The sequence below is a fragment of the Paramisgurnus dabryanus genome, chromosome 22, assembly GCF_030506205.2.
Source record: "Paramisgurnus dabryanus chromosome 22, PD_genome_1.1, whole genome shotgun sequence".
Classification (NCBI taxonomy): domain Eukaryota; kingdom Metazoa; phylum Chordata; class Actinopteri; order Cypriniformes; family Cobitidae; genus Paramisgurnus; species Paramisgurnus dabryanus.
The window spans coordinates 1,702,473-1,718,227 of record NC_133358.1 but is presented as its reverse complement, the minus strand read 5'-3'; the positions used below and the strand labels follow the sequence as shown (position 1 = coordinate 1,718,227).

Below are 15,755 nucleotides of genomic sequence, written 5' to 3'. Positions count from 1 at the left end.
GAAGCGAATTTCAAGGTGAGGAGAACTGTTTGCGGGTTGAACCGACTGGAGTGTTTTGGAAACCATGGCGGCTGCCGTTCTCGACAAAATTGCGAGAAAATGTCACAATATTGAAAGAGTTCAACGCCAGGGAACTTGCAGTGAGCAGGAAGTTTGTGCGACTGATAATTACTTAATAAATGCAAGAAGAATTGCTGATTTACTATCTCCAGAGAAATCTGAAGAACTTATCAAAAGTCTGGATGCTCTCGGTTCAGTGGTCTCTTCGCATTTACCAAGCGAAGGAACTGAAGCTTTCTCTGTCTCTCGAAGTAGCTCAGGTGAGTTTTTGATAAACAATTTTGATATGATGACATTGACCTGGTCTGGGTTTTTTGTAAAGACAGTAACCATAATCAAATGATAAGACAAACTATATACCAAATTAAATGTGTGTTTTAATCTGAGAAAAAGTTTAGCAATAAAATACTCAGCAAACACAGAACGTTCCCCTAAAGTTAGCACAAGGTTAGGGGGACGTTCCCTAAGGCGGTGCTTCCCAATCCTGGTCCTTGAGGGCCCCCTCCCAGAAAGTTTTAAACGTCTCCTTTTTTAACACACCTAATTTAACGCATCAGCTTGATAGGGAGACAGACATGCAATTTTTGAAGGAGGCTGATAAGTTTGAATGAGGTGTTTTAAATAAGGAGACATCTAAAACTTTCTGTCAGGGGGCCTCGAGGACCAGGATTGGGAAGCACTGCCCTAAGGAATATTCTATTGACGTCAAGAAAACTTTCCTGGGGAACCAGCAAGGAACGTTAGGGGAACCAAGAATTGTTAGCCAACATGTTGTAATAAATCTAAATGGAACAAAGCCTGCGGAAATATTCAATTTTAAATCTCCATGTATGATTTTCAATTTCAGGCAGGCGAGGTAGAACAGCCATTTGAATAAACCGTGATCAAATAGAAATTTTAATGAAGCAAGGTCATACAGTAAAACGAATGGCAAGAATCTTTGGCTGCTCCTCATCATTTTTGTACAAGAGATCCAAGCTGCTCGGTATACCCATAAGGACCAGAATGGCAGTAGTGGATGATTAGGAGCTTGAAAATGAAGTAAGCGACTTCACAGGGAGTATCCAAATTCTGGGAATGAGGTAAGCCCTGTTGGTTCTCAATATAAAATCATCTTTTTAGTTTATCAGGCTAAATTACTTTATAATCTCAAACATGCATTTTAGTGTGGGACATAATGCTGTAAAGGGAAAACACCCCATGCGTTTATTTTATGTCACATAAACCTGAATAAAAACACAAGGACAAAAAAATGTAGTTCACTTTTATTTGGCATCACTGAGTATAAAAAGGACAGTAAGTGCAATTTAATCAAATTACATTCACATTTAAATTGGACTTCTGTACTGTACTCTTATTACTAGACTAACTGATTATTCCAGTTAATAAATGATCTCCCAAATCATTCCAATATACACATAAAATCCAAACTTATGAATAACTGCTTAATAATTAACTGAGGAGTTCTTCTGAAATATTGCTCATTTGCTTAAGTATTAATGTGATCTTCTTATGTTATTGAGGCACTCATGGCACTGCTGATTTATTTAAAATGGAACATTTCAAAGTCTGTGTTTCTGATCAATTGCTTATTACTGAAATACTTAGAGGGTACTCACATTATCAAAACCTGTTTTAACCCCCAAAGCCTGGTTCATTTGACTCGAGTGATCACTCTGTGGTTTGGTTTATTGCGCCCTCGCCCCGGTTGCAGAGGTAGGCTCGGGTGCACAAAGCACACTGTGCTCACAAATCATCCCAAAGCACAGTTCAAAAGGTGAGATGTCAGTTGCGCAACAGAAATTCAACTTCATCTGCTTTTGTCAAAACCTTCTGGTGCGGGCGGCAACGCTATGTGAGCGTCATAAGCGATGAATCGACTAAGCAATATGATGTATCAATGCTCCACAAGCTTAATATTACGAGGGGGTCAAGTTTTGAGAGAGCACTTTACTTCCCTTCTGCAAAACAATCGCATGCTAATGTTGAAAGATTGATAAAAGTACAGTGTGAGTGCAAGCCTTTGTGGAGGAGTGGGAAGGGGGGACAAATGTGCCTGGGCACAGTATAAGACAATCGTGCCGAATATGAGTGCGCCCTTAGAGATAAAAAATACTGAAATCATATAGTCCACTAAACTTTATTGGAAATGAAGAGGTAAATCTTTTTAAGGTAAACTCAACAATCATGATGAATTCAAGAAAATTCAACAAAATCATGACTTGCACAAGAAAATTTACACAAGTGAACAAATACAGATACAATACCACACAATGCAGCAATCCTGTATTGTAATTAAAGATGAAATCTAGCAGACTGTTATAGATTATAATTTAATAATACACATCTAACATCTGTAATACAATGAAAATTGTTTCTATGTTTGCATTCCTTTAAGCAAACAGCTTCTGATTTAAAAAACAAAAACTATTTTCTTTCTTCTCATTTTATTTAGAGATTATATATACACTGTATTATTGTGATTGTGTGTCTGTATTTATGTAAGTGGGCATATTATTTGACTCTTGTTTTGTTACATCTCAAAAAGAACTTTAAAATGATTAAAACATACAAATACTATAAACACCCATTATTTTTTAAAATACTCTTAAAAATAGATGTTTCTGAGTAAAGATTACAGGACCATGAAAGTTCACACCAGAGCTGTGATCTCCGTCTAGATCAGTGAGAGTCCTGCAACAGTGCAGTTCTTCCTTTAGTCAGAGGATGTGCTCAATATCACTTTAACAACCAACTTCAACTCACTATCTGCCACTGCTGGGACAGGGAATCATCACAGATTGCCATAGCCACATATCCTTTGATGCTGAGGGGATCCACAACAGCCAAACACTGACCAACTGACACCTGATACAGCCAGTTATTCTTCTGAGAAGACAAAAGACATTGTTAAAAACATTTTCAAATGAAATATTTTTAAAATTAGAATAAAACATTTGGCACTCAAATGAGATCACATGGAGCTCATACACAGTGTTAGCAAGATTCTCACCCCCAATGTCCACTGCTGAGACCCACCGGATCCGTGACATTTCATGAGTCGTGGCGGGTCAGAAGAACGGATCTCAGACATATCCAAACACAACAGACCGGATAAAATTAACTCGTGCTCCTCATCGTAGGCCCACTCCTTTAAGACAACAAGAACACAGGAATCTGAATGTGCATTTATGTTTCAAACAGAAGACACCAATGAAGTCGCTTGCTAATCCCTCTGATTCACGCTATCATACCTAGCTGGTCTTTGTATATTAACCTTTGTTTACTATGTATACTTTTGTGCAAGAACAATCACTATTAATCTTCATTATAAAGGTTTACGGTGCGGTTTCCCGTACAGGGTTTAGATTAATCCAGGACTAGGCCTTAGTTATATTAGGCCATAAGTAGTTTTTACATAACATACCTTACAAAAAAAACGATACTGATGTGCATCTTGAGACAAAACAATGGCACTGATTTATCTTAAGATTTGTCAGTGCAAGATGTTTTAAATTAAGGCAGCTCAAACATACCTTAGTCTGGGACTAGGATAAACCCAATCTGTGAAAGCACCCTTAATGCCTGGCTCACACTACAGGATTTTTTAAATCCTGGCAGATTATGAAATCTGGTTGCAGCACACACATAAGGAGAATCTTGTCAGATATTCTTCTCTCAAATCTTAAACATGCTCACACTACAGGAATTTAAAATCCTAGTGCATCACACACTAAAGGATATTATTAGGATTATCTTGCCAGAGCAAGCACTTCACGTCACCTCAGAAGAAGAGTATATAAAGGAATGAAGATTATGATACATTTATTATGATTTCTTTTTAAATATTTACAAAGTAGCAGCTTTCATTTTGAAACCTAGGCGATTTCTCCTCCTCAGCTCTTGTTTATGGCAACGATCATGATATGTTTTAAGGATGTGTTATGCAGGCAGTGTTTGAATGCATACTGTAGATGTGTGCACAATCTAGCACCAACTCAGGTCTAGTCCTTATGCAAGATTTATTTAAATTTAAACATCTATTTAAAAACATATTTTAAATATAATTGGCTAGCCTATATATCACTTTTTTTTTGCACATTTAGGAGTTACTATTAAGTGATGTATGCTATTTCTATCAATGCTCTGTTTTCCTGTTTCTTCCTAACAGGAATATTATTGTAGGTTTATAAGCATTGCTGCTAAATGACTTATGCTTGATTAAACTCTATTTTGCACTGTTGTTTGCATTATTTAATTCCACTGTATATATACTGCTCTGCAGTGATATTATTTTTAGCTATATACTATGTAAATTCTATTTTTCTTGTTTATTCTTCTGAGGCTACTGGTCTTTGAGAGCTTCTTAACAAATTTCATTATAGTTTTATTATGACAGTAAAGTTTCTATTTTATTCTAATCTATTCTATCTTGCAGTGTAATGTCTAGTGTTAAATTCAGTATTTACATTACCAATGGTTCTGGACAAATATGTAATTTAATGTGAAACGTTGCAAGTCTGGATATGAGGCGCATCAGATTCACAAGTGTGCGGTGTTTCAGCAATCAGTTTCTGTGCGTTTCTGGAGCACGTCACAAAAAAGAACTGAAAATCGTCATATCAATTTAAATTCGTTTTGTTAATATGCTAATTATTTAAGTGCAACATATTTCGTGTATGCCTATTTATTTTATTAAATTTCCTCTATACACAGAATAGCTGCAGGTGCGTGATGTGACTGACCATCATCATGTTCTGTTGTTTTTAAGATATTTTAGATAATGTTTATAAAAGAGTGAACAACGTGAATCAAGCGAGGAATTCATTTCGATATTTTAAATCGCCTGTCTGCCCCAACGAGCTGCAGTTGTGGCGGAATGAAAGTAGAATGAAACATTAACTTCCACAAACTATTTCTCCGGCTGCGCTGTCTACCCGTACTGCAGCTTGTTTCGCGGTCCCGAAAGCTGTGAATCATCTCCGTCTCTCATTGATTATTGTGAAAGTACTGACGTAATTATGCGGATTTAAAATCCTAAATATCAAACATGTTTGATAAGATCGGGGCGGCCCCGATTTGCTTGAGAGCATTTCGGAAGGTGTAAGTTTAGACTTTTAAACGTCTCACATTACAGGATAATCTGGGCCGAACTTCGGAGCCGATCAAGGTCCATTGCCCGATTTTCCCTCGGATTCTCGGGAGGGGAAAATCAGGGTAAATTCGGCCCGATTATCCTGTGGTGTGAGCCAGGCATAAGGGTTTATCTTTGATATCTATTTTATGAAAACAATACAAACAACAAGTACTACGACAAACGTATTTCACTATTAAGACCACTGGTGATCGTCTCTATCGTGACACTCTTCAAAGTGTTTGCAGTCCTTCGTTCTACAGGACGGTGTTTGAGCCCTAAGTAGCCCTAACTGGCACAAACTTGCAACCAACATTAGACGATGTTCCTGCTTGTTTTTGTCATAAGCTCCCTCTTCATCACCCGCAGCAGCATGCTCTGCCCGTTTTCTTCACGTGAGATAAAACTTTTTTTTAGTTATGTACATTTTGGGATGTTTTATAAAAAAACAAACTAAAAGGTTCTATCTACAAAGTCGAACTCCAACTTGGCTCTATAAGGTTCTATCTGAGTGAGCTAATCAGCACTTTGAATGCACAGAAGAGGACCAATCAGGATCAACTTTATGGGGTGGTTTCTCGGAAAGGGATTAGTTTAAGCCAGAACTAGACCTTAGTTTCATTAGGAAATATAACTAGTTTTAAAGCAACACTAAAGAGTTTTTGCTCTTTGCTCCCCCTACAGGTTAGAAGCGTAATTGTTCATTAGCACTGTCGTAAATACTGCAGCATAGCTGGCTCTGATTGGATTGTAGGTCTGCCGTAAAGCAAGTTTTTGTAGTTTTCACTCGAACTACAGGACCACTACCCGACGGTTGTAAACTTCTTTAGTGCGGTTTTGGCCGATAGAGGGCTGCAAAGCGAATGTGAAAGTGCCATTCACCCTGTTTTAAGAGGATGAACCACTGAAACTTTTTTGGAAACGTTATTTTAAGGTAAAAAAAAACTCTTTGGTGTTGCTTTAACAAACATGCCTTACTTGTGTGCATTTTGAGGCAAAATAAAGGCAACTGATGTATTTTAAGATATGTCAGTGCAAGCTGTTTTCAGTTTGGACAGCTCTTACATTTATTTTAGTCTAGGACTAGTCTAATCCGTCTTCCATGAAACCTATAAGCTGGTTTTAGCTGGTTTAAGGTGGCAGTAGCTGGTCTAAGCTGGTCCAACCAGCCTGGCAAAGCTGGTCAAGCTGCTGGGTCCAGCTAGACCGACTTAAAAAGTGACCAAAACACAGCTAGACCAGCTTGCTATACCAGCAAAACTTATACTGGTCTTTGCTAGATTTTTCAGTAGGAGCAGTCTTTTATGTTGAAAAATTGTTACAACATTAATTTTATATTAAATGTTCAAATAATGTATTGGCAGATAGACCCTTACAATTGTAAGCAAAAAGTGTTTTTTTAGAATTAGAAGGTTCTATCTGCATTTGACATCTTCCAAAAATCCACATTTAGAAATTTGAGAGGATTTTGATATTGTATATTTAGAATACATTTAGGGTCCCTGTTATTTTCATGTTTGAAAGAAACTTCTTCCCTATATAAGTTTTCCTATATGTAATGCAAAAACTTTGAAGCTCAATGGGGCGGTTTCCCAGACAGGTATTAGCTTAACTCTAGGACTAGGCCTTAGTTTAATTAGGAAATATAACTAGTTTTAACAAACATGCCTTACTAAAAACATTACCTATGTGCATTTTGAGGCAAAACAAAGGGCACTGGTGTATTTTAAGAGATGGCAATGCAAGTTGTTTTCAGTTTGGACAGCTCTTAAAAATGTTTTAGTCTAAGACTAGTCTAATCCCTGTCCAGGAAACTGCCCCTATATCTCTAAAGTGTTCAGAACGCAGATAGAACCTTAATTCCAAGGGGACGATTTATTGGTTATCTGGTTTTGATTTTAGCTTTAATCCTGTCACAGCAGGATCCCTGCACACTTCAAATATCATTTCTGATCATCTTCAGTCTGGCCCTGTATAGTCGAGCTGTCTAAAAAGGTGCTGAACCAGGTAATTTCTTAAACCCCTTCTTTTAAGCTTTTTATATCAGCCCCAATGGAAGTTTTATGGGAAGAATCATATTACAGTTAATTAATTATACACATTATCCCACCTGTTTAATTTTGTCTGACCATAAAACTGTTAATTTAACCATTTTTTAAATGATTATATATAATTTTAAGCAGTTACTAATGACACATCATTTGGATATTATAATGTTTGAAAAGATTTGGGATTAAATGGATTAAAAACGCAAGGCATACTTTGCAAAACTGACATCAAAGTTATGCCCCCAGCTTTTAATTGATTTTATTAATCTCACCACATGGTGCTATTCCAGCAGGGCATTGCCTCTCTGTTCAAATTATTTTTAAAGACCTCTGCATTCCAATTGCTGAGGGACCCTTCTACTTCCTTTTGGTTTGAGGGTATTAATTTATATTCCGGTCATTTACAGGCTTTGTCGCATTTAATCTTCTATATAGCCAGTTTTGCTGTACATGCAAACTTCTTTCAAGGCTTTTTAAAATTTGCTCTGTCCTGCCACCTACAGGTAGCATAAATAAAAAAAGAAAGCACCGCATTAATAAGGGTGCTCTGTGTACCCCCTCTCTATAATGCTTTTTACGACGGTAAACTCTTCACTACTCCGAAGCATTTGATCTACTGTACTCTTTAAACAGTTTCTTGTTCAGTTGGGCTCTTTACACTTAACTTAAGTTAAATTAAATTTTCTTTCAGGAGTATTTAAGAGCAATACTAGTTTTGACCACAGAAAACATGTACAATTTATATCTCTGGCATTGTAATATTTAGAGCCTTATAAATGACTGCGGAAAAGTCAGTTTTATGTTTGAAAATCGTTTGATATTCAATTCAAACTGTTCAATTCCATGTTTTGAGCCCAATCCAGTGTAAATGTACATAAAGAAGGGTTCTCCTCATGGCACAAGGCTTACAGTCACAGAAAAAAATATTATTAATTAAGCCTTAAAATTAATTAAACAATTTAACCAAATGAATTTATGACATCAAACCAACACATAAATATTCCAAAAATATCCCCTTCATGGCACAAGACTTTATTTGGGAAATTTTCATATTAAACTTTTTATACTAATTTTAATACTTTATATAAATGTAATTCTTTAAATCCATTAAAGGAATAGTCTACCCTTTTGCCATATTAAACTATGTTATTACCTCAACCTAGACGAATTAATACATATCTTTCTTTTTTCAATGTGTGCACTATACAGCGCGTTGTGAATGTGTTAGCATTTAGCCTAGCCCCATTCATTTCTATGGTACCAAAAAAATGTTTTATTTTGTGGCACCATACTTACTGGTATAACTCCTCATGTAACAGTCTTTAAATATGGAAAACACGGAAGTGTTTGGTTGCTTCCCTGTTTGGTACCATAGGAATGAATGGGGCTAGGCTAAATGCTAACACATTCACGACGTGCTGTACAGTGCACACATTGAAAAAAGATAGGTATGTATTAATTCGTCTAAGTTGAGGTAATAAAATAAATTAATATGGCAAAAGGGTAGACTATTCCTTTAAACTCAAAAAGTGTTTGTCATAGACATGTCAAAACAAGGGCAGATTACTCGTGCCTAAAATAGCTCTTGTGCCATAGAGGGTGGATTATTTAGAGTAATTTGGCATGTCTATGACTAACGCTCTTTGAGTTTAATGGATTTAAAGAATTAAATTTATTTAAAGTTAAAGTTAGTATAAAAATTATAATTTGCAAATTTCCCCAATAAAATGCCATGAAAGGGATATTTTTTTGGAACATTTATGCGTTGGTTTGATGTCTTAAATTAATTTGGTTAAATTGTTTCATTAATTTTAAGAGTTAATTAATATTTTTTCTGTGATTTTAAGCCTTGTGCCATGAGGAGAACCCTTCTTTATGTACATTTACACTGGATTGGGCTCAAAACATGGAATGCACAGAGAGTTTAATGAGTTTGAATTGGAATATCAAACGAATGTCAAACATAAAACTAACTTTACCGCAATTTATAACTGAAGATACTAAAAGACAAGTACATTACCAAGACTCTAAATGGATGTAAGATCACTTAAGATATAATAACTAAAATATATCTTGTTTTCTTTTTAAACTGTCACCATAAAGGATTGTTCACCTAACCTGAATGTCTTTGGACTGTGGCAGGAACTTCCCGTAGTAAACCGACACACAGGGAACATGCAAATTCACACAAAAAACCCTCCTGACCCAGCTGAGGCTTGAACCAGGGACCTTCTTTTTGTGAGGCAACAATGCTACTCATGCATGAGCGTTAGGATTTGTACCTGTTCATGGTCCTGTGGGTCACAGTCTCTCACCACAACAGCACCACCCTTCTGGCTGGGACGCCCCTGTGCCACCAGACATTTATCAACCATCAAATTACGCAACTGAGAGGAAACAAGACAAAAAGAGAGAGAGAGTAGAAAGTGTAAGAGTCAGAACCACTGATGTAGTGGGCAGTGCGCAGACACGCAGCGCGGATGCACTTCTGGTGACCTGAGTTTAAGTCCCAACTTGGCATCCTTTGCCGGTCTAGTTCCCCTTTTTCCACCCTGTACTTTCCCGTCCTCTCTATACGTAACTGAATGTCAGTTACAGGCAAAAAATGCCCTCCAAAATAAAAACAACTTTTAAAAAGTGTGTGGATGATCAGTCCGATTTACCTTGATACCAACTCATATTCATACCTGAAAAGGTCTAGTTTGGCATAGAAAGCAAATGATGGCTTTGGTGGATCTTATCTTAAATGAAATGGCATTGATTTGATTTACTAGTGCATTATTTGTAATATTTTTTTTTTGATAAAAAACTATCTACAACAGTTTTATTTCTCTAGAATAAAGTCAAACATAAAGACCGCATACAAATAATTAAAGCGGAAGTCCACCCTAAAACAACATTATGCTCCAACACTATATTTCATGCCATATATGTAGTTGATTGTGCTGCCATCAAATGTACTAACTCCATATAAAAAATTAAAGCTTTTAACTGCTACAGTAACGGTGATTTGACGCGTCATCAAATCACCGGAAGAAAAATGCACGACTACATTAATTCTGAATGTTCTAAATGGGGGCGGGTCTTGAGGCGAGATGATTGACAGTAGATGATAACGTTTTTGATTGACAGCTGCACAGGAGCTAACGTTAGCTTGCTTTGCTCGTGTTTATAATAACAACAACATGATAATAACTTTCTACGTAGTATGTTTACCGTAGTTACACAAAACAAGCAACAACTAAGCCAAATGATGTTTTAGATATTTTAACAATTTTACATTACCTGAGTCCGCGGAAAAACTGGGCTGAAAACAGTACTCAAAATCTTCCTGACGAAAGTGCTGGCTGCATATTCAAAGTAGTGTAGTGGTGGGTCAGCTGAGGGTCGCGTTGATGTCAACAATAAAAACTCCCGGTGGCCTGAATTTGTTGTCCTTACATCCACATACTGCACAGGTTCTAGTCATCTTTTATCGAGGGCTTTGGTGATTTCCCCCTCAGAGACGGTTAAAGCGGAGTTACTCTTTGGATGGGTTCGTCTGCCGGCTAACTTCAAGTTGACTTGAGTTGATTTGAGAGCTAGTTGAGCGGTAAAAGAAGTTATTAGGCTTGTTCAACTTCATGTGGCGTTGCAAGAATCGACAGCGGGATGACGTCAAAGTACCGCGAGAGCGATTCGCGATATCATACGGAGGAGTTTGCTTTTAAATCCCTTTCGCGGAACCTTGACGTCATCCAGCTGTCGGCTCCTGCGGCGCCGCATGAAGTCAAACAAACCTGACGACTGCATCGAACAGTGGTTAGTGGGTGGAGCTAATGACTCAGTTTCGCGCAGTGCATTCTGGTTAATTGTGTCCATTAAAGACCGTTACGAAAATTCTGCTTCAACACACTATCAATCTAATAATCGAAATCGTGCAAATTTATTGATTTTTCCTCATGTATAATGCAAAGTGGACATAAATTACCCGTGATAAACATGCTAAAATGTCTAGATTGGACTTCCCCTTTAAGTTATTTCTAAAACATCAGAGCTCTTAGAATAAAGCTTATCAGAAAGAGGTCTTACCCGACCCCGTTGCAAAACTTTAGGTCTCTTCAAACCCTTGTTAATGAAGACGGGCTGCTGAGGCTTGTGCGGTGAGGAAACTTGCATCTCGGGGTAAATGTTGTCCAGATACCATCTAAAAGAGTGACACTGCAGGCGATTCCTAATGGCAACCCGCTCACTGATGTCCCCATAATCACGATTCCTTAGTTCAGGACGTAAGGCAAAGTACTGCTCCTAATGTACATACAGAAACCATATGATTCAAAACAGGGCTGGAAGAAATTTTATTTCACATAAAGGTGCTGGTCATATCATTAAAATATCATCAAAAATTTCACTAAATCCATTCAAAAAGTGAAACTTGTATATTATATTAATTCATTACACACAGACTGAAATATTTCAAATGTTTATTTCTTTTAATTTTGATGATTGTAACTGACAACTAAAGGAAATCCCAAATTCAGTTTCTCAGAAAATTATAATATTACTTAAGACCAATATAAAGAAAGGATTTTTAAAAATTTTGGCCAACTCAAAAGTATGAACTTGTACAGCACTCAATACTAAGTTGGGGCTCCTTTTGCCTGAATTACTGCAGCAATGCTACGTGGCATGGAGTTGATCAGTCTGTGGCACTGCTCAGATGCCTTCAGCTCTTCTGCATTGATGGGTCTGGCATATCGCATCTTCCTCTTCAAAATACCAAAAAGATTTTCTATGAGGTTAAGGTCAGGCGAGTTTTCTGGCAAATTAAGAACAGGGAAACCAGGTAGCTTTGGCACTGTGTGCATGTGCCAAGTCCTGTTGGAAAATGAAATCTGCTTCTCCATAAAGTTTTAATATCAGTTTGTGTGTAATGAATATAATATATAAGTTTCATGTTTGAATGGAATTAGTGAAATAAATAAACTTTTTGATGATATTCTAATTATATGACCAGCACCTGTATGCGGTCTTAAAACATTCTGCCTTGATGTACAAAAATTTTTTAATTTTTTTACTGAACACAAAACCTAACTCTGTAGATGAGTGACTAACTAAAAGTTACGCCGTATACAAAATTTGCAAACTGAAGTCAAAATATGGGGAAAAAGGTGGTACACCAAGCAGAGCTATTTGTTATCTAGTTTCAGCCTGATGCAGTTGTCACTTTCACATCTTGTGCCATTGTGTATAAATAGCATATTTGGAAATGTTATTTTTTTATGCTACCCTACAGATTTATTGTGTATGATAACTTTGATATTGTGAGATAAGAACAATTCTTTTTAATTAAATTCCCAGAAATGTGTCAGCTCGAAACGTTGTAATTTTTTATCTCGTGTAGGTTACAAATAAAGTATTTTACAGTGTAAGCCTTTTTATACATATCTGTAAATTATTCTTGTAAACAACTTTTAAGTTTACAGTGATCATATATCCTTACTTTTTTAGTAATTAAAACCGTCAGATTTTACTTATTACTTAACTTTTAGAGAGAACCAAAGTTTTATAAAAAAAACACACATTTCAGCATTTTTTTAACATTAATCTTAACCCGGTGGTCTTCTTAATCTGCTTACAGTTTTTCATTAAGACCTTCTAGAAAACCATTTTTCCCGTCGTTAAACTAGCAAAAGTGGAGTGGGACACACTACACTACATTACATTATGTTATTATTACATTTGACAATGTTAAAGGAAAACACCACCGTTTTTCAATTTTTTTTCTATGTTTTTACCTCAACTTAGATGAACTAATACATACCTATCTTTTTTCAATGCGTGGACTTTTAATCTTTTTAAAGCGCGTGCACTTTTAATCTTTTTACAGCGATTCTTTAATGTGTTAGCATTTAGCCTATCCCCATTCATTCCTATGGCTCCAAATAAAAGTTTTATTTTGTGCCACCATACTTACTCTTGTAACTACTAATGCAGTGTTCTTCACATCCAACCCTGGAGAGCCGGTGCCCTGCAGAGTTTAGCTCCAACCTTAATCCAACACACCTGAGCAAGCTAATCAATGTCTTCATGATCACTAGAAAATCCCAGGTAGGTGTGTTTGATTAAGGTTGGAGCTAAACTCTGCAGGGCACCGGCCCTCCAGGGTTGGATGTGAAGAACACTGTACTCATGTAACAGCATTTAAATAGGGAAAACATGGAAGTGTTTGGTGGCTTCTTAATTCATCCCTGTTTGGAGCCATAGTAATCAATGGGGTTATGCTAAATGCTAACAGATTCATGAGGCAATGTACAAAGATTAAAAGTGCACGCATAGAAAAAAGATAGGGATGTATTAATTCATCTAAGTTGAGGTAAGAACATAGTAAAATATTGAAAAACGGTGGTGTTTTCCTTTAAAACATATCTGACAATAGCTGCATTTACATGGACAATTGTAATCAATTTAAATGTTCAATCTAAATGAAAATACTCCATGTAAACATCCCAACTGGAATATACAGAGGGCTCATTTTATTCCGATTGAGGTGTTTTCATGGAGCATTTTCATGGTTTGGGGTGGTTTATAACTTTGGTAATCCGCTCAAAAGGACATGGAAACTGGGATGCTCTGAGTCTGCACATGTGCAATCTTCTTCATCTTTTCTTTTCAATGGCGTTTGGCAAGCCCACTTAAAGGTGCATTTCAGCTTGTGTTGTCATTCATAATCTCAATTCAATCCTCTGTAAAGTGTTAAGACAGCATTGTCCGGCCAGTCTCCGATATATACACGTGTGTTTGGACTCGCTCTTGTGGACGGTCTATGCAGCTTGCGCTGTCTAGAGCAAACCTGTTGTCATCTGTGCTTCATTGTAAGTTCCCAAACTCCCTTTTAGTGGTGAAAAACATTGACAGGCTGAGAATCAGGAACACCATGACAGTTTTTTCCCTTGCATGTATGGGTCCCTCTTATATATAAATTGATTTATCTTTAACACAGTGTTCTTCTGATGTTCAGCCTCACCTTGTACTCATCCATCCAGACATGGGCCAGGCGCAAGGAATTATGGGCCATTGTATCCTGACCTCCAGGTGACCCATAGGGCCGGCGCTTGCGGAAGATGTGCCCCACCCTGGAGCAGGGAATGATCAGCAACTGGCCACCACACATCCAGATCTAAAATGGAGAAAGTCAAATAAATCAAATACAAATATTTATTTGAATCATTGTGTATATGCTGGGGGATGAGAATTAAATATTGTACTTTGTTAATGGGAAATGCTGAGGGAGAGGTTGGCCAAATTACTAGTATGCAAACAGATAATGTGTCATGCCCTTAAAAACTGTAGAAATATTTGTGTTTTAATGTCTATAGGATTATTCTGTGTCAACTCAACCATGGCTTCTACTCAACCACCAATCTCAGTGAAACTAAACTATGATGCCATTTTGTTAAAGTAAATTTCCACACTTTAATTTAGCTCCAAATAACATTTTCATGCCCCACAAAACAGTGGACTACTTCGTGTATAATCATCAATAACATTTATTATTTTATTTTATTAAATATCTTTATTAAGCATTCCAGATTTGGGTTGATTTTACATGAATGACCCCAAAAACTTTGTTAAATAAAACATTTTACTTCTGTGTTGTGCTGTACGTTTTTTTCTAAAATAAAATAAAAAGCATCCCGAGTTGAGAGTCATTGTACAGACTATATTTACCCGAAAAGAGATTTCCAAGTTTTCCCCTCCCCAGATGTCCATGCCACGATCGTACTGACCGAGTTCACGAAAGTAGTTCCTGTCCATGGCAAACAGTCCCCCAGCCATTGTAGGAGACCTGCAAAGAAACTCAGTTGAAGTAATTCTTCATGACTTCACCTAAACAGACGGAACAAAATCCTTCATTTTACGATCAGATGTCAATCACAATTGTTTTTGTAAGTTCTGACTACTACCTGTATGTAAAAATGTTACACTGATGTTTCAAAGCTATTGGAAAATACCATAAATACTCACAGCTGCAACTATTCATCTGTTTAATACTGGACCTTTATACAGGTAGCAATTTGCAAAGTTGTATGGCAACTGTAAACAAATTCCTGGGCACCCTTACAATACCTTAATGATGTTTATTCAATGTGTTTGAGACACATTCTGCTCTGTATTTTACTCCATGTTTCGTTATACACAGGTTGCCTGTTTACAAACATTACAGGGTGCGTGCGCATCCAGGAGGCAGAAAGCCCGATTGGTGAGCTGGTCCACTACTGCAACAACCTTAAGTATTGAAGCTTTCTTTATAGTTTGTACAGTATATAAATAAAAATGATTTTAGTTGGATCTGTTTTAATGTCTTTATTTTTGCAGTGTTACTGTGATACATGTATGAATTATAATGTTAGGCTAGTAACGTAATAGCCTCATCTACTGGTATGTTAACATCAGGCACCCAGCACTGGCTCTCTTGGTACAATTAACCACGCAACAACTACTTGGGCACGTCTCTTCTTTCTGCCTTTCGG

At 36.9% G+C, this 15,755-nt stretch overlaps 1 protein-coding gene across 1 annotated transcript in view; it reads right to left on the bottom strand.

Annotated features, from left to right (window-relative positions):
• Nucleotides 1-1,313: 1,313 nt before the first annotated feature.
• galnt11 (UDP-N-acetyl-alpha-D-galactosamine:polypeptide N-acetylgalactosaminyltransferase 11 (GalNAc-T11)) overlaps nt 1,314-15,755 on the bottom strand; it is a 48,381-nt gene continuing 33,939 nt past the window's right edge. The window contains exons 7-12 of the mRNA XM_065287962.1: nt 14,953-15,070; nt 14,249-14,401; nt 11,314-11,529; nt 9,525-9,629; nt 3,074-3,211; nt 1,314-2,949 (exon numbers count right to left, since the gene is read on the bottom strand). Of these exons, the coding sequence (XP_065144034.1) occupies nt 2,818-2,949; nt 3,074-3,211; nt 9,525-9,629; nt 11,314-11,529; nt 14,249-14,401; nt 14,953-15,070 (862 nt within the window). The 3' untranslated portion in view covers nt 1,314-2,817. The remainder of the gene's footprint in view (nt 2,950-3,073; nt 3,212-9,524; nt 9,630-11,313; nt 11,530-14,248; nt 14,402-14,952; nt 15,071-15,755) is intronic.